Source organism: Trichosurus vulpecula, chromosome 3 (genome assembly GCF_011100635.1).
Source record: "Trichosurus vulpecula isolate mTriVul1 chromosome 3, mTriVul1.pri, whole genome shotgun sequence".
NCBI lineage: Eukaryota > Metazoa > Chordata > Mammalia > Diprotodontia > Phalangeridae > Trichosurus > Trichosurus vulpecula.
Window position 1 is genome coordinate 161,961,690 of NC_050575.1, and position 18,222 is coordinate 161,979,911.

Genomic DNA, 18,222 nt, shown 5'->3' on the forward strand with positions numbered 1-18,222 from the left:
ATAAGGAGAATTATATCAGGAAATGAGATTTTTTTTGGTAAGAAATACAGGTGCTTTCTAATTTAAGACTGTTGACTATAAGTCAGACATTGTGAGCATGAAAGTGTGTTGGATGAATTTCCCATTAAAATTCCACGTGGAAATCTTTCTCTGCTATTTCCCCCAGGATCCATCCAACTTGCAGGGCAAAGTTCAGAAGCATCAGGCTTTTGAGGCTGAGCTGTCAGCCAATCAGAGTCGAATTGATGCCTTGGAGAAAGCTGGACAAAAGCTCATTGACGTTAATCATTATGCCAAGGATGAGGTGGCAACTCGTATGAATGAGGTAATCAGTTTGTGGAAGAAACTGTTGGAAGCCACAGAACTGAAAGGTAAGAAATACTTCATTCTAGTACTGGTGGGTTTGGCAGAATAGGAATCCATAGGTAGCTGAGCTCTCTTGGCTTAAGACATTTGCATAGGAAGTCAGATTTTTTTTCTAGTATGTTGATCAGTTTTGTTTAATTTATTGTGAGCAGAACATGTATACTGGGGAAAGTTATACCTTAGCAAGAGTAGATTGAAGGTAATTCCAGTATTGGTTTTAATAATTCTGTGAGAGAATTATTGGAAACAGATTCAGATGCCAAGCTTACTTAGTAAATATAGTTGAACATGGTAAATGAGATAGATGTTGTTTTCCTACTTACTGGTGGATAAAGATTAGTGAAAGTGGGTAATAAACTGTTCAATCCTGGTTGAGAAAGGGGATTGTGCAGACAATTTCATTTATTGATAGAGATAGACACCTATAGCTAAGAATAAAAAGGAACACTCAATTGAGAATTCGATTATATTTCATATTTCTTATGTTTTTTTCTCATGGAGCTTAGAATCCTTTTTAAAAATTATCTGACTCAGCTTCCCATCACTTAAAAGAAAAGGGGACAACAGAGATTGGTGTTTCCATCATAGAGAAGTACATGAGAAGTAGTAACCTTTCTCTTGTTACTGTATCACAAGAAAAGAATATGAAATAGCTTTCTAACACCAATTTCTATACTAGCATCGCGTGGCTTTGTTAGAACAAGTATTGACATAAAAAGTGACAGTCAGTATTAGTGTATAGAAATTCTCTCTGAATCTCAGACCTTTCTTTCTGAATAGGAATAAAACTTCGTGAAGCTAACCAGCAACAGCAGTTTAACCGTAATGTAGAGGATATTGAATTGTGGCTTTATGAAGTAGAAGGTCATTTAGCCTCTGACGATTATGGGAAAGATCTTACTAATGTTCAGAACCTTCAGAAGAAGCATGCCCTGCTAGAGGCAGATGTTGCAGCCCACCAGGTAGAGAGTCTGTTCCTTTGGGTTATTGGGCATTTTCAGCACCATAATTTGGGAATGTAGGAAAAAAAATGTTCCCACACTAGAATCTCTGGTCATGAGATACTAAGAAATTCGAAGGGAAGAGTCTATTCAGTTTACCAAATGTTTATTAAACCCCTGTTATGGTCAAGTGAGGGTTACATAGATATTGGGATAACATCCTCCTGGACCTTGCAGTGGTGGGACTAATAAATTTGCCAAAATCTCACATTGGTTTCCGATTAACCCAGAAATTAAGCAATTGTGTAGGCTCAGAATGCCCAAAGTAATAATAGAAAGTAGACAGTGGAGACCATCTTAATCATCAGTTTTATCTCTTCCTCTCTTCGCCTCATCCCAGGATCGAATTGATGGCATCACCATCCAGGCCCGGCAGTTTCAGGATGCTGGTCACTTTGATGCTGACAACATCAAGAAGAAGCAAGAAGCCCTTGTAGCTCGATATGAAGCTCTGAAGGATCCTATGGTTGCCCGAAAGCAGAAGCTAGCTGACTCCCTACGCTTACAGCAGCTCTTCCGGGATGTTGAGGATGAAGAAACATGGATCCGGGAAAAAGAGCCCATTGCTGCTTCCACCAACAGAGGTCAGGCCATTTCCATAATTTGTAAAGCAAGTTGAATGAGCTAATACTCAATCCTAATTGAGTTCTAATATTCAAATAGGATGATCAAATAGGATTATTTTCTTTGAAATGTTAAAGTTCTTTGTAAATGTCAGTTGTTGCTGATTCATTGTGTCTTAAAATACATGGGTCAAAGTTTACTTAAATTTCAGCTGTCATGATGGCTCCTTTTTACATAGTAGGCTTTTGTTGTTTAAATTGAGTAATGTGATTCCTAGGGAAACTGTTGAGCCATAACTTTGTTTTATTTAATGGCTTGGATGAAGGAATTGTTTTCTTTTTTTCAGGCAAGGATCTAATTGGGGTCCAGAACCTCCTAAAGAAGCACCAGGCCCTTCAAGCCGAGATTGCTGGTCATGAGCCCCGTATCAAAGCTGTTACACAGAAAGGAAATGCCATGGTAGAGGAAGGTGAGTTTGGCACATTGTAATTATTTTTGGAATTCATAGATGTTTCCTTCCACTTTTAAGTTATTATTGATGCAGTTTGTTTTGGCACAACAGAAACTTTCCAACAAACAATGCCTTCCTCCCTCCCCACCAAAAAAGTTTCTTTATTTTTAGCAAAACTTAAGAATGTGTTCTTAAAACAGAGTAGTCCTAAGGTTGGCTGTTGTATTTGACCAGGGTTTTGTTAACTCTGATGGTTGACTTTTTTCCCCACATTATTGAAATATGGTATATTTTGTTCAACTGTAATTTCTTCACTGTTATCACTATAAACCTTGCCATTTCTCTGAATTCTTCATGACTGTCTTGCTCAAGTGCAGATGGTATTCTGTTTATTGTGGGTTCCCTCTGTTCATCAGTTTAGAGTGATCTTGGCAGAACTCTGTACTGCCTTCAAGGTGGGATGTGGCCCAAATGCCCTAGTTTTATGGTCAAGGAAGTGAGGCTCCAAGTTCTAAGCTCACTTGGATCTTGGGATTCCAAAGTTGTTTTTGTGTTCTTTACAGCGGCAGAGTAACTGTTGTTCAGCATAATGTCCCAGTAACTGCTCTAGGGAAGTCTTCTGTTCCTCCTGTCCTTTATTGATGCCCTTCTCTTTTCTCTCCTCCTGCCCCCCTCATTCATACCTCAGGCCACTTTGCCGCTGAGGATGTGAAGGCCAAGCTAAATGAATTGAATCAGAAGTGGGAGTCTCTAAAAGCAAAAGCTTCCCAGCGTCGGCAGGATTTGGAAGATTCCCTGCAGGCTCAGCAGTACTTTGCTGATGCCAATGAAGCTGAATCTTGGATGCGAGAGAAAGAACCTATTGTGGGCAGTACAGACTACGGGAAGGATGAGGACTCTGCTGAGGTAAGGCCTTCTGAGAAAGTGGGAGGAGTTGAGCAGTCTAAAGCATATGACAGACTGACATGAGCCATTTTGTTAGAATAGCCAGTTATTGAAAACGTGGGAGTAGCTGCCCTTTTTTTGCCCCAAATTGAGACTCTTTGTACACCTGTGCCTCATTTTGCATGTCCTTCTGCAGTGGATGATGGGAGCCACAAAACTGCAGCAACATTTCTTTTAGGTATTCTAATTAGGCAGTAGATATTTCATGGTAGGAGATAGAATTTTGACTTTTATATCATCAATTTGAATTTGTCGAGTCATTAGAATGGATACAGAGGATAAGGTTAAGTAACACTGTGATGGATGAACTTCACTTTGCATAATATTAAATAAATTTTTTCTCACTTTGTAAAATAACAAGCAGTTCAATAAAGCTTGAGGTAGAGTATCATGATAAACCAGCCATAGAATTCCCGTTCATGTTTTTGATATATTTAATTTCGGTTTCAGGCTCTTCTGAAGAAACACGAAGCTTTGATGTCAGATCTAAGCGCCTATGGCAGCAGTATACAGGCTTTGCGGGAGCAAGCTCAGTCATGCCGGGTAAAGACATCTCATACAACAGATCCATTATTTTCTCTTCATTTGATATGCCTCTGGATACTATTAAGTATTTCAAAAACAAACTGAATGTGTGCCTGGCACATAGTAGGTGTTTAATAAATCTTTTATTGACTGACAATCAGAATGAATGCAACCTGAGCTCTTTTAATCTCCTCTGGAGGAGGAGGTATGCAGTTTAATACAGTAGAAGACAGCTTTTAAACAACATAAAAACTTAAGTGTTCGCTTCAGCATCACATAAACTAAAATTGGAATGATATAGAGATTGGCATGTCAAGGATGACACCCAATTATGAGGCATTCCATAGTTTTAAGATACATTGGTCAGGCACATTTTGTTATGTTTGTTATTGTATTAATAAATTAAAGTTATCACATGCAAAATAATGGTATATACTTGTGTATATACTTGTCTTAAAATTTCCAGAGTAGAAAATTTAAATGAATAAAAGCAATAATGGGAATATGGATAAGTTGATATTCTCTTTTATTTAGTATGTAGATGATACTCTGTAAGAGAGTTGATTTTTTTCGCTACTAAATGTTTTAATTTCCTCTGCGTTTTAGCAACAAGTTGCTCCCACAGATGATGAAACTGGGAAGGAGCTAGTGTTGGCCCTCTATGACTACCAAGAAAAGAGTCCTCGAGAGGTCACTATGAAAAAAGGAGATATCCTCACACTACTTAACAGCACAAACAAGGTAATGTACATTAGGGGAAGGTGATCTTTTTGGTTTTTAATCAGCACTGCAGTATTTTCCGAATTTTCACAGTTGTACTTACCCCCCTGTGATTGCCCTAGTAGTCGATAGGAAGTGTCAGGTTCATTAAAAGTGTTAGCATTAAAAGAGAACTTAGAGTGAGTAGAGCACCAGCCCTGGAGTCAGGAGGACCTGAGTTGAAATCCGGCCTCAGACACTTGACACACTTACTAGCTGTGTGACCTTGGGCAAGCCACTTAACCCCAATTGCTCTGCCTTCCCCCCTCTTAAAAAATAAAAAGAGAGAGAGAGAACTTGGAAGTTGTTCAGTTTCTCCAGCGGAGACTGCTCTCTAGCTTCTGCTTGAACACTTCTGTTGGTGCAGGCTTTTTTTATTTTTCGGACACCTCTACTTAAAAAATTCTTAAATTGTGCTAGAAGTGACTTCTCTTTAATTTCTACTGATTGATCTCGGTGGGCTTATGTAGGGCTTCTCACTCTTCTTGACGCTACAAATATTTGAAGAAGGCTATGATTGTTCCCGTTGGTCATGCTTTTCCTGGATCAGTAACATCACCAGTCGTGCCTCCCCACACACATGTATACACATACACATCCCATTCCTTTAACGAGTTCTCATATGATAGAGTTTCCGATCTGATCTGTATCCTGGACACAGTAGAGAGTATATTCGTTAATTGCTTTTTATAAATGTAGTACCTTACGTTGGTTAGGACAAGAGAGAGTCCCAGTCATCATTCTCTTGGTAAGAAGCTTCTTATTCCCTAGTCTTCACTTGTAAGACATAGATGGCATTTTGGAAAGAAATAATACTCTTTTTTTAGGCTGACATTAATTTAACCCAAAACGAATATTGTAATACTAGTGGGGTTTGCTCTTTAGTGGCTTGAACAGAGAAACTTTCTATGTCCTTAGTAGTAACTATAGTAACCCTTTTTTTTTCTTTACAATTTCTAGTATAGTACTAGAACTATAATTAAAATTATAGTATAAAATTATATAATCTATCAGATGATTATTTATAAGTGGCATACAATAGGACTGCTTTTAGGAATAGTATATTATCTTGTGTATACATATAAAAATTTAAATTCTCAGCTTCTTTTGAGGAGCAGCCTTGGACTTAAGATTCAAGTGCTCTTCTCTTTCCCTCCAGGACTGGTGGAAAGTGGAAGTGAATGACCGTCAAGGTTTTGTACCTGCTGCCTATGTAAAGAAATTGGACCCAGCCCAGTCAGCATCACGAGAGAACTTACTTGAGGAACAGGGCAGTATCGCGCTGAGACAGGAACAGATTGACAACCAGTAAGGGCATTGCAGATAAGACCCAAAGTCAAAGCATATCAGCAGGTGTGGTCAGCACTGCACGGGTTTAGACCACGATTTTGACTTCTCTGGAGTTCAATAGTCTCGTAGTGTACATCTTTACTGAAGGATATACTTCTTTATTCATGCTGCTTTTCTCAGAATCACCTTGAACACGTGAATATCTCTAGTTTTTACCAGATTTCCTGGCTAACTTTCCATACTTTTTGTTTTTCCCCCCTAACTTTCATGGCATTCTCCTTTTCTTAGGTAACTTGCCTTTTTGAAATTACAACCCTCTTAATCTTTCCACCTGGTTTTGAGGACAGGCTTCAGCTTCCTGTCCCCCGTTCCACTGTTCAAGCCCTGCTCAAACCCACAGATTCTCTATTGGGGTTGGCAGTTTTTCAATATAATTTTTTTCGTGAAGAATAGCACTTTTCCCCAGATCCCTTTGTTAGGCTGTGCTATGGCACAGTTAATTCCACTAATGGACTTATCAGCTGTTTGGCAACCATCTTTTTTTTTCCCTGCATGTCTACTTAGATTTGAATTTAGTAGAGCTGGCCTCACCATGGTTAATCTTACTGGGGAAAAAAAATAAAGCTGGTTGTTTACTTGGTGACTTTAGAAGCAAGGCAACCTTGACATATTCAAAATGACAGCGCACTGAATCAGAAGGTCTGGATTCAAGTGCTGGCATTGACACTTTTGTAGCTAGATGGTGGTAGACAAGTCAGTTTTTATGTTTGGAAAATTGGATTAAATAATAATTATTTCAACTTTGCTAGTAGTAAAAAAGAAGGACTTCTATATAATGCCATATAGTTTGTAGTATGTGTTATTTTTACTATTCCGTAAAGGATTTTTGATTATTGTGGGAAGGTTGTGATTTCCATTATAAATAGTACAACCTAAGCCTAACATTGTTTTTAAACCATCCTACCTATCATGTGCCAAAGGGAATTTATTAGCCACTACTAAGATTCTCATCATTTCCAAAGGAAGCCAGTTCTGAACCTACGGTTTGACTTCCTAGAAATATCTATCCACTCCTATTGCCTCCATAACTTTGAAGCCAAGGTGTATGTCTAATAAATGTGTCTTCAGGTTTAGAGATCTGAGATATTCTGACCTACTAATAAGTTGAAATGAATGCCCTGCTGATTACTTCTTTGCCATTTGCTGGCCTGCCCTGCTTTCCAATAGCTTTTGAATGACTCCCTAATCTTCACTTGAATGGGTCCTTTCTCCTCAGTCCTCCACCATGGCCTCTGGTGGAGGTTCCCGCTTTACATTAGTTGAATTAATCTCACTAATTTTTGCATGCTTTTGCTGTGCCCCCTCTGTGCAGGACACTCATAACTAAGGAGGCTGGCAGTGTATCTCTACGTATGAAACAGGTGGAAGAACTGTGAGTAGGCTGAGAGCCTTTCTGAGCCCCCCTCTGTCCATTGATGTGCTTGTTGGTCTTGCCTCTGTTGCCTAGCTTGGAGAGGGTGGGGGGCACCGATTGCTTCTCCACAGGAGATAGAGTGGTGGGAAGAATGCCCACTAGTCATCCATCTTTTCATCCAAAAGGAAAAAGATTTCGTTTTAAACTGTCTTGGGTTGGTTGCTGCTTTTCTTATCAGTTGCTTTCATGTCTTGCTATGTGTTCAGAGTGTCCTTGGTTTCACCCTCTTGGTTCTATTTAGCTGACCCATCAGCACCAGATTTTTTTTGCTCTTAATACCCAGTTGGCTGTATAGTAGGGAGATTAAATAAGCCTTAAAGGGTGTTGATTGTTATGTAAATTCAAGATTTGCTTTACTTCATTTTTAGAAGCTTAGGTTTAATTTTTTGGAATTATGTGAGATATTTTTTGCCTCAAACCCAGTTTTATTAATTTTTACTAACCTCTATAAACCCAGTGAGATTACAGCCTTTGTATTTCCTTTACCAACAGCTAGAATATTCATCTTTGATTCTTATTCTTTGCCAGGTCTTTGGCAGACACTTAAGTTAGGAAACTATCTTTGACCTAACTTAATAATACTCAACTAATCATAAAATGCATTGTAATGAATGGCAGGATGTGTTCATTTCTTAATCTTTTAGGGATACATTTTTGAAACTCATTCACCATCTTTCTGCCTTGAATAAAAAAATTTATTTCTAGTCATTTAGGACATAATGCATTGATCCTAAGCTGGATGCCTGTGGCAGTAGGCTGTTTTCTAGCTCAACCCAGCCTTCAGGGTTCTTAAGAAAAACTTGTATGGGAGGAAAAAGGAAACCCTCTGTGATACATGATACTTAGACTATCCGTCTCATCTGTTGTTTGTAGTTGCATGCACCATTTGTACCATGTGCTTTGTTTCAGTCATTTGCAGTTGTTGGTTGTGGTGGTATTAAGTGACAGACTTTGTCACCAGTGTGCTTGGCTATTCCCGTGCTTAGGTGCTTCTTGGTATGGAGGATGTTGTGTGTCCTCTTCCTGATCTTCTGGTATCCAAACTTGGAGTTTTGACCTCCACACAGATGTAGGTCATTGGTTACCATGTGTATCGTGTATAGTAATACTTTTGGATTTGTACCTTGGCAGCTCCCCGGTGCTGGCCTTATGTGTTTGCATCATGAGACAGCTAAACTTCCTTCTCTTCCTGAATCCTGACAGGTATCACTCTCTGCTGGAACTGGGGGAGAAGCGCAAAGGCATGCTGGAGAAGAGCTGCAAGAAGTTCATGCTGTTCCGGGAAGCCAACGAGCTGCAGCAGTGGATCAATGAGAAGGAGGCCACACTGACCAATGAGGAGGTTGGCACAGACCTAGAACAGGTGGAGGTGCTACAGAAGAAGTTTGATGACTTCCAAAAGGTAGGGGGTGATTGTTTTCTGATGCTGATAACTTTGATTGAGAATTAAGTACATGCTGGGAAAAAAGGGTTTCTTCTTCTAGATTTGTGATATTCTCTTTACAAATATAACATTTACCCTAAATTCCCGAATATCCGACATTTGAAACAGATGTAGCTCTTGTGACAGCCTAGATTGTAATATGGTGTTCTAGTATCACTGTCTGTATACCATTTTATTTTGCATACTGAAACTTAGTAACTCTCAAGACTCATTCATAAGGCAGTTTGATTTAGATAGATGCAATACAGAGATTTTGCTGCTGCTCACAAGTGGTATTAAGAAGCATTCTAGACCTAAGATACCATAGTAGAAATGTATTCTTATAACACATTGTTATATTTTCAGCTGATAGCCATTAAACATATAACTCACCTCATTTAAGTAATATTACCATTTGTCCAAAGTAATGTGATAATTAGACATGGGTAATTAACTGCTCCTTTGAGACAGGGAAAAGTATACTACTATATCTTTATACTACTATATCCTTATTTCCTTTACTGTTGTAGCAGGGATTTCCTGGTCTAAGTCATTGTGGAAGAGCATAATGACATGGTTATGAAGAGATCCCCGCTGTACAGAAATTCTCTTTATCAACCTTTAATTAATGTTGGCGACCTATCTTTTTGCTTCCATTTAACTTGCAGTCATGTGTTCATTTACATGTTTGTTTGTTTTTTCATCAAAGGATTTGAAAGCCAATGAGTCCCGACTAAAGGACATCAATAAGGTTGCTGAAGACCTGGAGTCAGAAGGGTTAATGGCAGAGGAAGTTCAAGCTGTACAACAACAGGTAGGAAGTTTGCTTTCTTCTGGACTAAGATGTCAGCACACCTGTTTACCTTTAAGCATCCTTAGTAATCACAATTGACTGACAGTTTACACCAGGGTTGGTGGTTTGAGATTACCTAGACTTGATTTTCATGCAAGTTGTTTAATTCTTTGAATCAGTAGAGAAAATGTCATCCAAACCTTCTTTCTTCTTATAGAAGAAGGTTACTTAATGTTATTCTATTATTTATGTTGTATTAAAAAAACTTAATACAAAGCATCAGGACCATCAACCAAACTTGCTTCAAGAACAGTGTGTCTCAGTCAATTAACTACAATGTATGAAGTATCATAATTTTTCAGTTACTCCCTCTAAATCTCCTTCATGAGTCTCTTTCCATTCTCGTTCATTTTCCCTTTTACATGGTTATAGTATATACTTCATTCTTTTGGCTCTGTTTTTTTCACTGTACATTATTTCATGGAAGTCCAGATTTATAAAGATTTTTTGCATAGTGTTTGTATGATTTCTGATGAGTACTTTAAGTAAATATATTAATCACCAGAACCTGCTTTTCATCCTATTCTTTTGAAGAAGTCTCTTTTCTGACCAAGAGCAATCAGGGATTTCTTTTTTGAAATTCTTCCATAGTATGCTTTTATGCTTTTTGAACAAAAAAGATCTTGGCTTCAATATCTCCACTGACACAGATTGCAAATCCCTCCAGTCAGTCAGTAAGCATTTTTTAAATGCTCACTGTGTTCCAGGTGCTATGTACTCTACAGCTTAGTAGATAATCTTCATGAGTTTTTGGGGGTAAAAATTACTTACCATGTAGCCAGGCTAAGGATGTATTATCTAGCTTGGGTGGTAGCCACCCTGCCCATTACCAGGTTCTTATGCAGTGGGCTTTCCAGCTTGGTGGCACTCTGCTGGCATGGCTTTTGAAAACTAAGATTTTAGTGGAAGCACTTATACTTCAGCTATGTTAAAATTCTGCATTAGTGTGCTAATTTGTTTAAATTTCAGAATAATGAGCAAACGCAGAACAGATACTATAATCAATTTCTTCTTGTGTTCTCTACTCAGATGTTTGTGTGACTTTGCCTTTTCACTATGCAAAACCATTAGTTGTTCATTTATTTCACTTGTGTCCGATTCTTCGTGACCCCATTTGGTCTTTTCTCGGCAAAGGATATGGAGTGGTTTGCCATTTCCTTCTCTAGCTCATTCTACATATGAGGAAACTGAGTCAAACAGAATGAAATGACTTGCCCAGGGTCACACAGCTTGTAAGTGTCTGAAGTTGGAGAAGTCAGAAAGTCAGAAAAATGAGTCTTCCTTACTCCATGCCCAGCACCTCTAGCAAAACCATTAGACCCAGGTCAACTATCTAACTTACGGTCATGATTTCTACCTTGCTGCTAATATGAGTGGTCTGCATAACTCCTCAGAGAGGTCAAGTGTAGTGTGGTGGAAAGAGCATTGAACTCAGAGTCAGGAGAAACCTTGTGTCTCTGGGCAAGTCACAACCTCCTCATCCCTCAAATGGAGATGGAAATACCTTAGTTAGTATTTATTTACCTCATAAGATTGTTGGGATCAAATGAGGTAATACATGTATGAGTACTTTGCAGACATTAAAAGTACTATGTAAATCTCAATTATCATTATTATTATCTAAAACTATGTTTCCCTTCCTGTGATAGTAAACATTCCTATCTCTTTTTTCTTTGCAGGAGGTATATGGTGTGATGCCCAGGGTAAGTCTTAATTATTGCAAATAGAATTTTTGACGAACTTGAATATGGTAAGGCTTAGGACCTGGCAAAGATTTTTAAACCACCTGAGATGTCTCCTACTGACCCTCAGAAATAGAAGATTTTACATTTTTCTTGCCCATGCTGCAAAAGATCAAATGAACCTGTAAATTTAACCTTTCAGGCTATTTTCCACATCTGTCATTTCAGTGTTTATTTTTTCCCCTTGTTTTGAAAAAGTAGTAAAAATGTGGTATGAGGAGAAATAGTTAATATTTTTTCCTTCCTTTGCTCTCTGAAATCTTTCTTTATACCTGTATACTGTGTCATTTTTGTTTGCCAACCTTTCGACCTATCTGGCAAATAATTAGTTGACAACAGTAAGATACAGGTTTTGCTAGGCAAGTGAAAATGCTAATGTAGCCAATTTGTTTTTAAATCTGTTGTGGAAAGAACTAATAAAATGGTACCGGCCTGTTAGTGTTTTTGTACTTGCTTGCGAGACTGATCTGAGTCCATTTTTGTACTCTGGATAGGATGATGCTGATTCTAAGACTGCTTCTCCCTGGAAGGTAAGGACCCCGTTACATTATCTTGCCTTTAAAATGTTTTATCTCCAAAGGATTTTTAGCCATTTAAAACTATTCATTTTCTCCTATGATGTATTGCCTAAGTTTTTGTCAATATCTTTTGGTTTTGTGTTGCCTTCATTTCAGAATACATCCTTTTCTACCCCACCCATTGAGCCATTCCTTAGAACAAAAAATCAGAAAAGAGAAAAAACAAATATAGTATATGCAGTAGTCCATAACCATAGTCCCCCACCTCAGCAAGGGAGAATGGAACATTTTCTCATCTCTTCTTCAGGAACAATTGAGAAATTAAAGGTTCCCTTGAGCCCCCATGAGCTTTGAACTCCCTTAGGTTTTTTCTTTAAAATTCTATCATCATTAAGTGATGATGGATAGATATCTTTTGTAGATCAATTAATATTTCAGTCATAGAGTAGAAACCTAGCAGAGAGTTTAAATTGCTTATGGTGTTTATTTAGTTTCAGGTTCAAAAATACAGTGGGCGTTGTACTGCATGGTTAGGCACATATCCTACCTCCCTATTCAAATTGCCAGCCTAAAGGACATAACTCAAAATGTTTAGGAAGGCCCACTAAATAGGATTATAGTATTTCCTCTCCAAATCTCTTATTCTTCCTTGTTCTTCTTTTACTTAAATATTCCTTTATTTGTGTTTATTTCTTGACTTTTTCTTTTCTTGCCCTTAGTTGACCCTGTTGATTTAAAACAACTCTATCACCATAATTAGTAACTTCATTGATTGGGTAGTCTTTTTGATTAAATAGGCTTAATTGCCATTTGTAATTTCTGGAGTGTTTTTCCCCATGCTATAAGTTCTGGATTTTTGTTTTACCGCCCTGCATATAAGTTATTGTGGCTTCAGTTAAATTCTTTATCTTTCTCATTATGCAGTGGGGAAAATGAGCCATTGAAATATGTCTGTTGACATTATACATTATAATCAATGCTTCTGTTGATGTTTTTAATAAAAACCATCTTTTTAACATCATATTGGTTGACAATTAGTCAGACATAATTGATGTTGAAAGCCTGGTTTCCTGTCCTTGATTAGAAGATCTTTGATTACTTTTGCTCTCCTTCTGCTTTCCTTCCCCATGTAGTCTGCACGTCTGATGGTTCACACAGTGGCCACTTTTAATTCAATCAAGGTAAGAACCAATGAACAGCTCTACCTGCTATTTTCATGTTTTTTTTTTCAGCTCTTTTCTTCCATTTTTGTGACTAATATCCAATTATGTGGGCTCCCACTATTCAGGAGTCTCTTGAATCAGTGCTGGATTTCAAATGCTGATTCTGAGGCTATAGGTTCTTATTCACAATCCCTGTTATAGAAATCCTGGGGGGGGGAGTCTACTGTAAAAAATGTACTAGCTGATTTCCAAGTTACTTGTGCCATTGGTGAAGAGTAGTATCTGCTTTAGGCCTGAAAAAATAACTTCATTGATCCTCTCATTATTTTGCATTTTACTTTGAAACTAAACCCATCTGGAGTGTTCACTTCTATAAGCAATGATAGTCGCTTCTCTTAAACTTGTGAAGGCCCATAGTCGATTGCAGTGGGAAGAGTGTAGTAGCATGCCTTATACTTATTAATTAAGGGACTCTTGAATGAACATGACAAATTCATTTTTTCCCTAGATGTTTGAACCCCCTCAGGGTTAGCTTTCACTCGTTTAGAGACCTTGTGGAGTTCGAGACCCACTGGGCTGCTTTTGAAAGATGTGCAATACAGCTCAAGTTGTAGGAAGTAGCCAGCACCACTAAAGGCTCAGTGTTGGCTGCCATAATCCTATCACTTTGAGGTTATAAGGTTTTTCTTGTCAAGTCCAAATGTTTCATTTTGTGGTCTGCCTCTTTGTGGCATGACTTTACTTGCATACTCATTTCTCGAGTTAAAAAGTTTCCCTGGAAACTAAGGAACAGATTGCCTGTACACTGGAACTTACTATCAAGGTAATCCATTGGCTCCCTTCACCTCATCTACCTTTTACCATTAGCACCAAGAATGGAGTGTTTCAGGAAAAATATGAAACCCTATTGGAAGGGCAAAAACTGTAAGAAAAACTGATGATTTGCATTCTTTTATATAGGAATTAAATGAGCGCTGGCGGTCCCTACAGCAGTTGGCTGAAGAGCGGAGCCAACTTCTGGGCAGTGCCCATGAAGTACAGAGATTCCATAGGTGAGAGATCCTTGTTAGCAATGGGACAGAGGATAGAAGAAGAAAAAAGTAATACTTGATTTGTAATGTTCGTTTAGGTCTCTACAGGGCTTAGGTAAAGGAGGACTCTTGGCTACCTAGAGTAAGGGTTAGCAAACTGCATTCTGCAGGCCAAATCCAACCTGCTGCTTAATTTTGATTTTTTCTTCTGCCACATTTTTGGAGCTCACTAGTGAAGATTTTTTTTTTTACATTTTTAAATATATTCATTAAAAACTAATTACCTTAAAATAGCATGCACGCATTTGGCTGAGGTTACAGACAGTGTGAGATGAGCATCATTTAGGTAAATCTTGAAAATTAGTGTAGTTCAGTTGTTTGGTAGGGTCCAACCTTTCATGACGCCATGCACTATGCATACTGTTCGTGAGGTTTTCTTGGCAAAGACCCTGGAGTGGTTTGCCATTTTCTTCTCTGGTGGATTAAGACAAAGGAGGTTAAGTGACTACCCAAGGTCACACAGCTTGTAAGTGTTTGAGGCAGATTTGAATTCAGGTCTTACTGACTTCAGGCCTAGCACTCTATCCCTGTTGCCACCTAGCCGTGTGTGAGCACGCCCGAGCGTACACATGAGCACACACGTGTGTACACACACACACACCAATAAATAAATAAATCCAAGTGCCTTCCTTCTATTGTAGACTTTTCAGGAGTGATTCTTACCTTTTTAAGTGTATTCTAAAAAGTATGTATTCTTCAAATGTATTTGAAAAGGTAAAAACCATTCTTCACTTGTGAGCCCCGCAAAAATAGGCAGCAGGCCAGATTTGGCTCCCAACTCTGGTTTGACAACCTCTAACACAGGCTTTGATTTAAAGGGCTTCTCCAATCTTCTAGGATAACATAGCATTTGTATTCTTACTTCTTTGTAAAGCCACTATTTGGATTCGAATTTTATTTAGCTGTATTGAACTTATTCACAATTAAAGACATTTAAATAGAGTAAGCTGAGCTGCCTCATGAGGTAGGGAAGTAGAAACGTGTGATGGAAAGAACCGCCTGCCACTGACTGTGTGTGACCATGGGAGATTTACTCCACCTTTGGGATCCTCAGCCTCTTCAACTATAAGATGGAGATAGTAATACATTACTTACGTTGTCATGACTGTCAAGCGAGGTGTGCGTGTAAAGCACTATGTAAACACAAGTTACTGTTAGTGATCTCCTTTATCGTAAGGGTTCTTCCGAGTCAGGGATGTGATAGGGTAGATTCCTATAGTAAGAGGGAAACCAAATATAATTTTCATGACAAGAGTAAAACCAAATATGAGGTAAATAAACCAACTAAAAACCCCAGATTTGAATCTTGGTCAAACTAAAACAGCGTTTGTACCATTCATTTTATTTAATTTTTAAAAGTTTTATTGAGACAGGTAGGTGGCGCAGTGGAAAGAGCACTGGCCCTGGAGTCACAAGGACCTGAGTTTAAATCTGGCTTCAGATACTAGCTGTGTGACCCTGGGCAAGTCACTTAATCCTAATCGCCTCCCCCCATCTCCCCCCAAAAAGTTTTATTGATGCCTTGTTTCTTACATCACAGCCATTAATTTACCTGTATGCTCCTTTACTTTTGCCCAATTGAATGATTCCTTTTATCAAAGAAAAACAGTTAAGTAAAACCAATGGACGAAAGACCATATCTGCGAGTATATGTGCCTTAGCACAATGCCTAGCACATAATTAAGAGCTTAACAAGTGCTTGATGCCTTGCCTTACATATGCAACATTCTCCTTTGGCACCCCATCTATCTTGCTACTCCAAGGAAAGAAATGTGTTTCATTATCTTTTGAGGACTAAGGTTGGTCATGACAGTTAATTGGTGCTCAGTTCCCTTTTATTGATGGTTTCATGACATTGTTGTAACATTTTTCCTGGTTCTGCTGATAGTGGACTTCTATAGAAGCATTCCTCAGAATTAAATTGATATGCCACAGTTTGTTCAGTCTTTTCCCCATCACTGGGTGCCCACTTTGTTTCCATTTTTTGCTGCCATGAAAAGTGCTGGTGTGGATGGAGGAATGACTGCCACTGGTGCCAGTCAGTATTTTACTGTGCATCAGTCTTAATAATCCAGATAACTGCCGTGGACTAATGACAAAATAGACTTTTCAACAGAGAGGTAGTAAACTGCAGGAAATGAAGCATACTTTGTCAGACACGACCATCATGTTCAGGAGTCAGGAATAGAGTGCAAGGTGTTGAGATAGGTTAAAAAATAAAATTATTCTGCTCTTTAAAAGCACACTGATATAGAGTGCATGGGTTAGAGTCCCTTGGTTAACGTTTCAAAAAAGAAGTTTGTAAAGCACATAAACTGGTCTTTGGACACATCTTAAATAATTCTTTGCCTTCTGTAGAGATGCTGATGAAACCAAGGAATGGATTGAAGAAAAGAATCAAGCTCTAAACACAGACAATTATGGTCATGATCTGGCCAGTGTCCAGGCATTGCAACGCAAGCATGAGGGCTTTGAGAGAGACCTGGCAGCATTAGGTGATAAGGTGAGCCTCTTTCTGACATAGGCTCCTTCCCAGACAGAGCAAAAGAACTGTGATTCTCCTGAGCATGGTTCCTGACTTGATTCTTGTGCTTTCTTTCTCTCTCCAGGTTAATTCCCTTGGGGAGACTGCTGAACGCCTAATTCAGTCCCATCCTGAGTCAGCTGAAGACCTTCAAGAGAAATGCACTGAGCTAAATCAGGCCTGGAACAGCTTAGGGAAAAGAGCTGACCAGCGCAAAGCCAAGCTGGGGGATTCTCATGACCTGCAGCGTTTCCTCAGTGATTTTAGGTAAAGATCTAAAGCATTTTAACACATGAATGTGGTGGTTTGGTATGTTACAGTTCCATTTGGACATGGAGTTTTTATGGTCCTAAATGAAGAGGAGGATCAGTCTCCCCCACTCCTCTTGAAGTTGTTGCTTTTAGAAGGTTTCCAGGTGTCTGTCTTGTAAAAAGAGCTGACCAAGGAAACCGTTTTCTTTTCCTCTGCAGAGTTACTGGTTTTTGAATACTATATGGGCTAAGTCCATGAGTGTCTTAGTCCCGAGCTTACAAGTTACTGTATTTTCTTGGACAGATGGCCTGCCTGCCAGAGAACGTAATGTTTCTCCATGGGTCTGTTTTCTAGGGACCTCATGTCTTGGATCAATGGTATCCGGGGCTTAGTATCCTCTGATGAATTAGCTAAGGATGTCACAGGAGCTGAAGCTTTGTTAGAAAGACATCAGGTAGGTGAAATTTCCTGCTGGATGTGAAAGCCACCATGTATTTGAAGTCAGTTTGTTCACTATCTGTTGAAGACCTCTCTCCACCTTTTGTTATGAATAGGTTGATAACATTGGAATGGGCATTCCTCTGCCAGTTATTTAATCCTTTCCCTCCTTTTGGCAGGAACACCGCACCGAAATTGATGCCAGGGCTGGTACTTTCCAGGCATTTGAGCAGTTTGGGCAGCAGCTGTTGGCTCGTGGGCACTATGCCAGCCCAGAGATCAAAGAGAAACTAGATATTCTCGATCAAGAGAGGGCCGATCTAGAGAAAGCCTGGGTTCAGCGCAGGATGATGTTGGATCAGTGTCTTGAACTGCAGGTACCGGTCTACCCTTGATACCTGTTTATATTTCATCCACAGATCTCTCCTAGTGACTTAGCATTCACCAGCCTTTTCTCCTCCTCAGTTGTTTCACCGGGATTGTGAACAAGCAGAAAATTGGATGGCTGCTCGGGAGGCCTTCCTGAATACTGAAGATAAAGGGGACTCACTGGATAGTGTGGAGGCTCTGATCAAGAAACATGAAGACTTTGATAAAGCAATCAATGTCCAGGTACAGCATTTGAATGATAAGATGAATCATCCTTCACCAGATTAACATTCTTTGCTTCTCACTTACATATTTTACTCACCTAATTTGACCGAGTTAGAATCTGAGATAATCAGTTGTCACCAAAAAGAAAAAGGGTAGATAGTGCTTTGGAACAACCATTGGCCCGTGAGTAATGAGGCTGTTTTAGATGTAAACTATAGTTAACTCCCAGGATCAGTCAAGAGAAGAATT

General features: G+C 38.9%; 1 protein-coding gene and 1 pseudogene across 10 annotated transcripts in view; both read left to right on the top strand.

The window, feature by feature from the left end:
• Window positions 1-18,222, top strand: part of SPTAN1 (spectrin alpha, non-erythrocytic 1) — a 60,960-nt gene that overhangs the window by 25,443 nt on the left and 17,295 nt on the right. For 6 of the 10 annotated variants that reach the window (XM_036749394.1, XM_036749398.1, XM_036749392.1 and 3 more), the window contains 20 exons: window positions 167-371; window positions 1,147-1,328; window positions 1,708-1,951; window positions 2,278-2,400; window positions 3,071-3,288; window positions 3,778-3,870; window positions 4,459-4,593; window positions 5,771-5,919; window positions 7,274-7,333; window positions 8,579-8,777; window positions 9,508-9,612; window positions 11,331-11,354; window positions 11,888-11,923; window positions 13,045-13,092; window positions 14,035-14,126; window positions 16,524-16,668; window positions 16,775-16,956; window positions 17,296-17,395; window positions 17,559-17,756; window positions 17,845-17,991. In XM_036749394.1, the coding sequence (XP_036605289.1) occupies window positions 167-371; window positions 1,147-1,328; window positions 1,708-1,951; window positions 2,278-2,400; window positions 3,071-3,288; window positions 3,778-3,870; window positions 4,459-4,593; window positions 5,771-5,919; window positions 7,274-7,333; window positions 8,579-8,777; window positions 9,508-9,612; window positions 11,331-11,354; window positions 11,888-11,923; window positions 13,045-13,092; window positions 14,035-14,126; window positions 16,524-16,668; window positions 16,775-16,956; window positions 17,296-17,395; window positions 17,559-17,756; window positions 17,845-17,991 (2,685 nt within the window). The remainder of the gene's footprint in view (window positions 1-166; window positions 372-1,146; window positions 1,329-1,707; window positions 1,952-2,277; window positions 2,401-3,070; window positions 3,289-3,777; window positions 3,871-4,458; window positions 4,594-5,770; window positions 5,920-7,273; window positions 7,334-8,578; window positions 8,778-9,507; window positions 9,613-11,330; window positions 11,355-11,887; window positions 11,924-13,044; window positions 13,093-14,034; window positions 14,127-16,523; window positions 16,669-16,774; window positions 16,957-17,295; window positions 17,396-17,558; window positions 17,757-17,844; window positions 17,992-18,222) is intronic. The other 4 variants (XM_036749401.1, XM_036749395.1, XM_036749399.1 and 1 more) reach the window with 1 other exon arrangement.
• LOC118845163 lies at window positions 4,110-4,203 on the top strand (annotated as a pseudogene).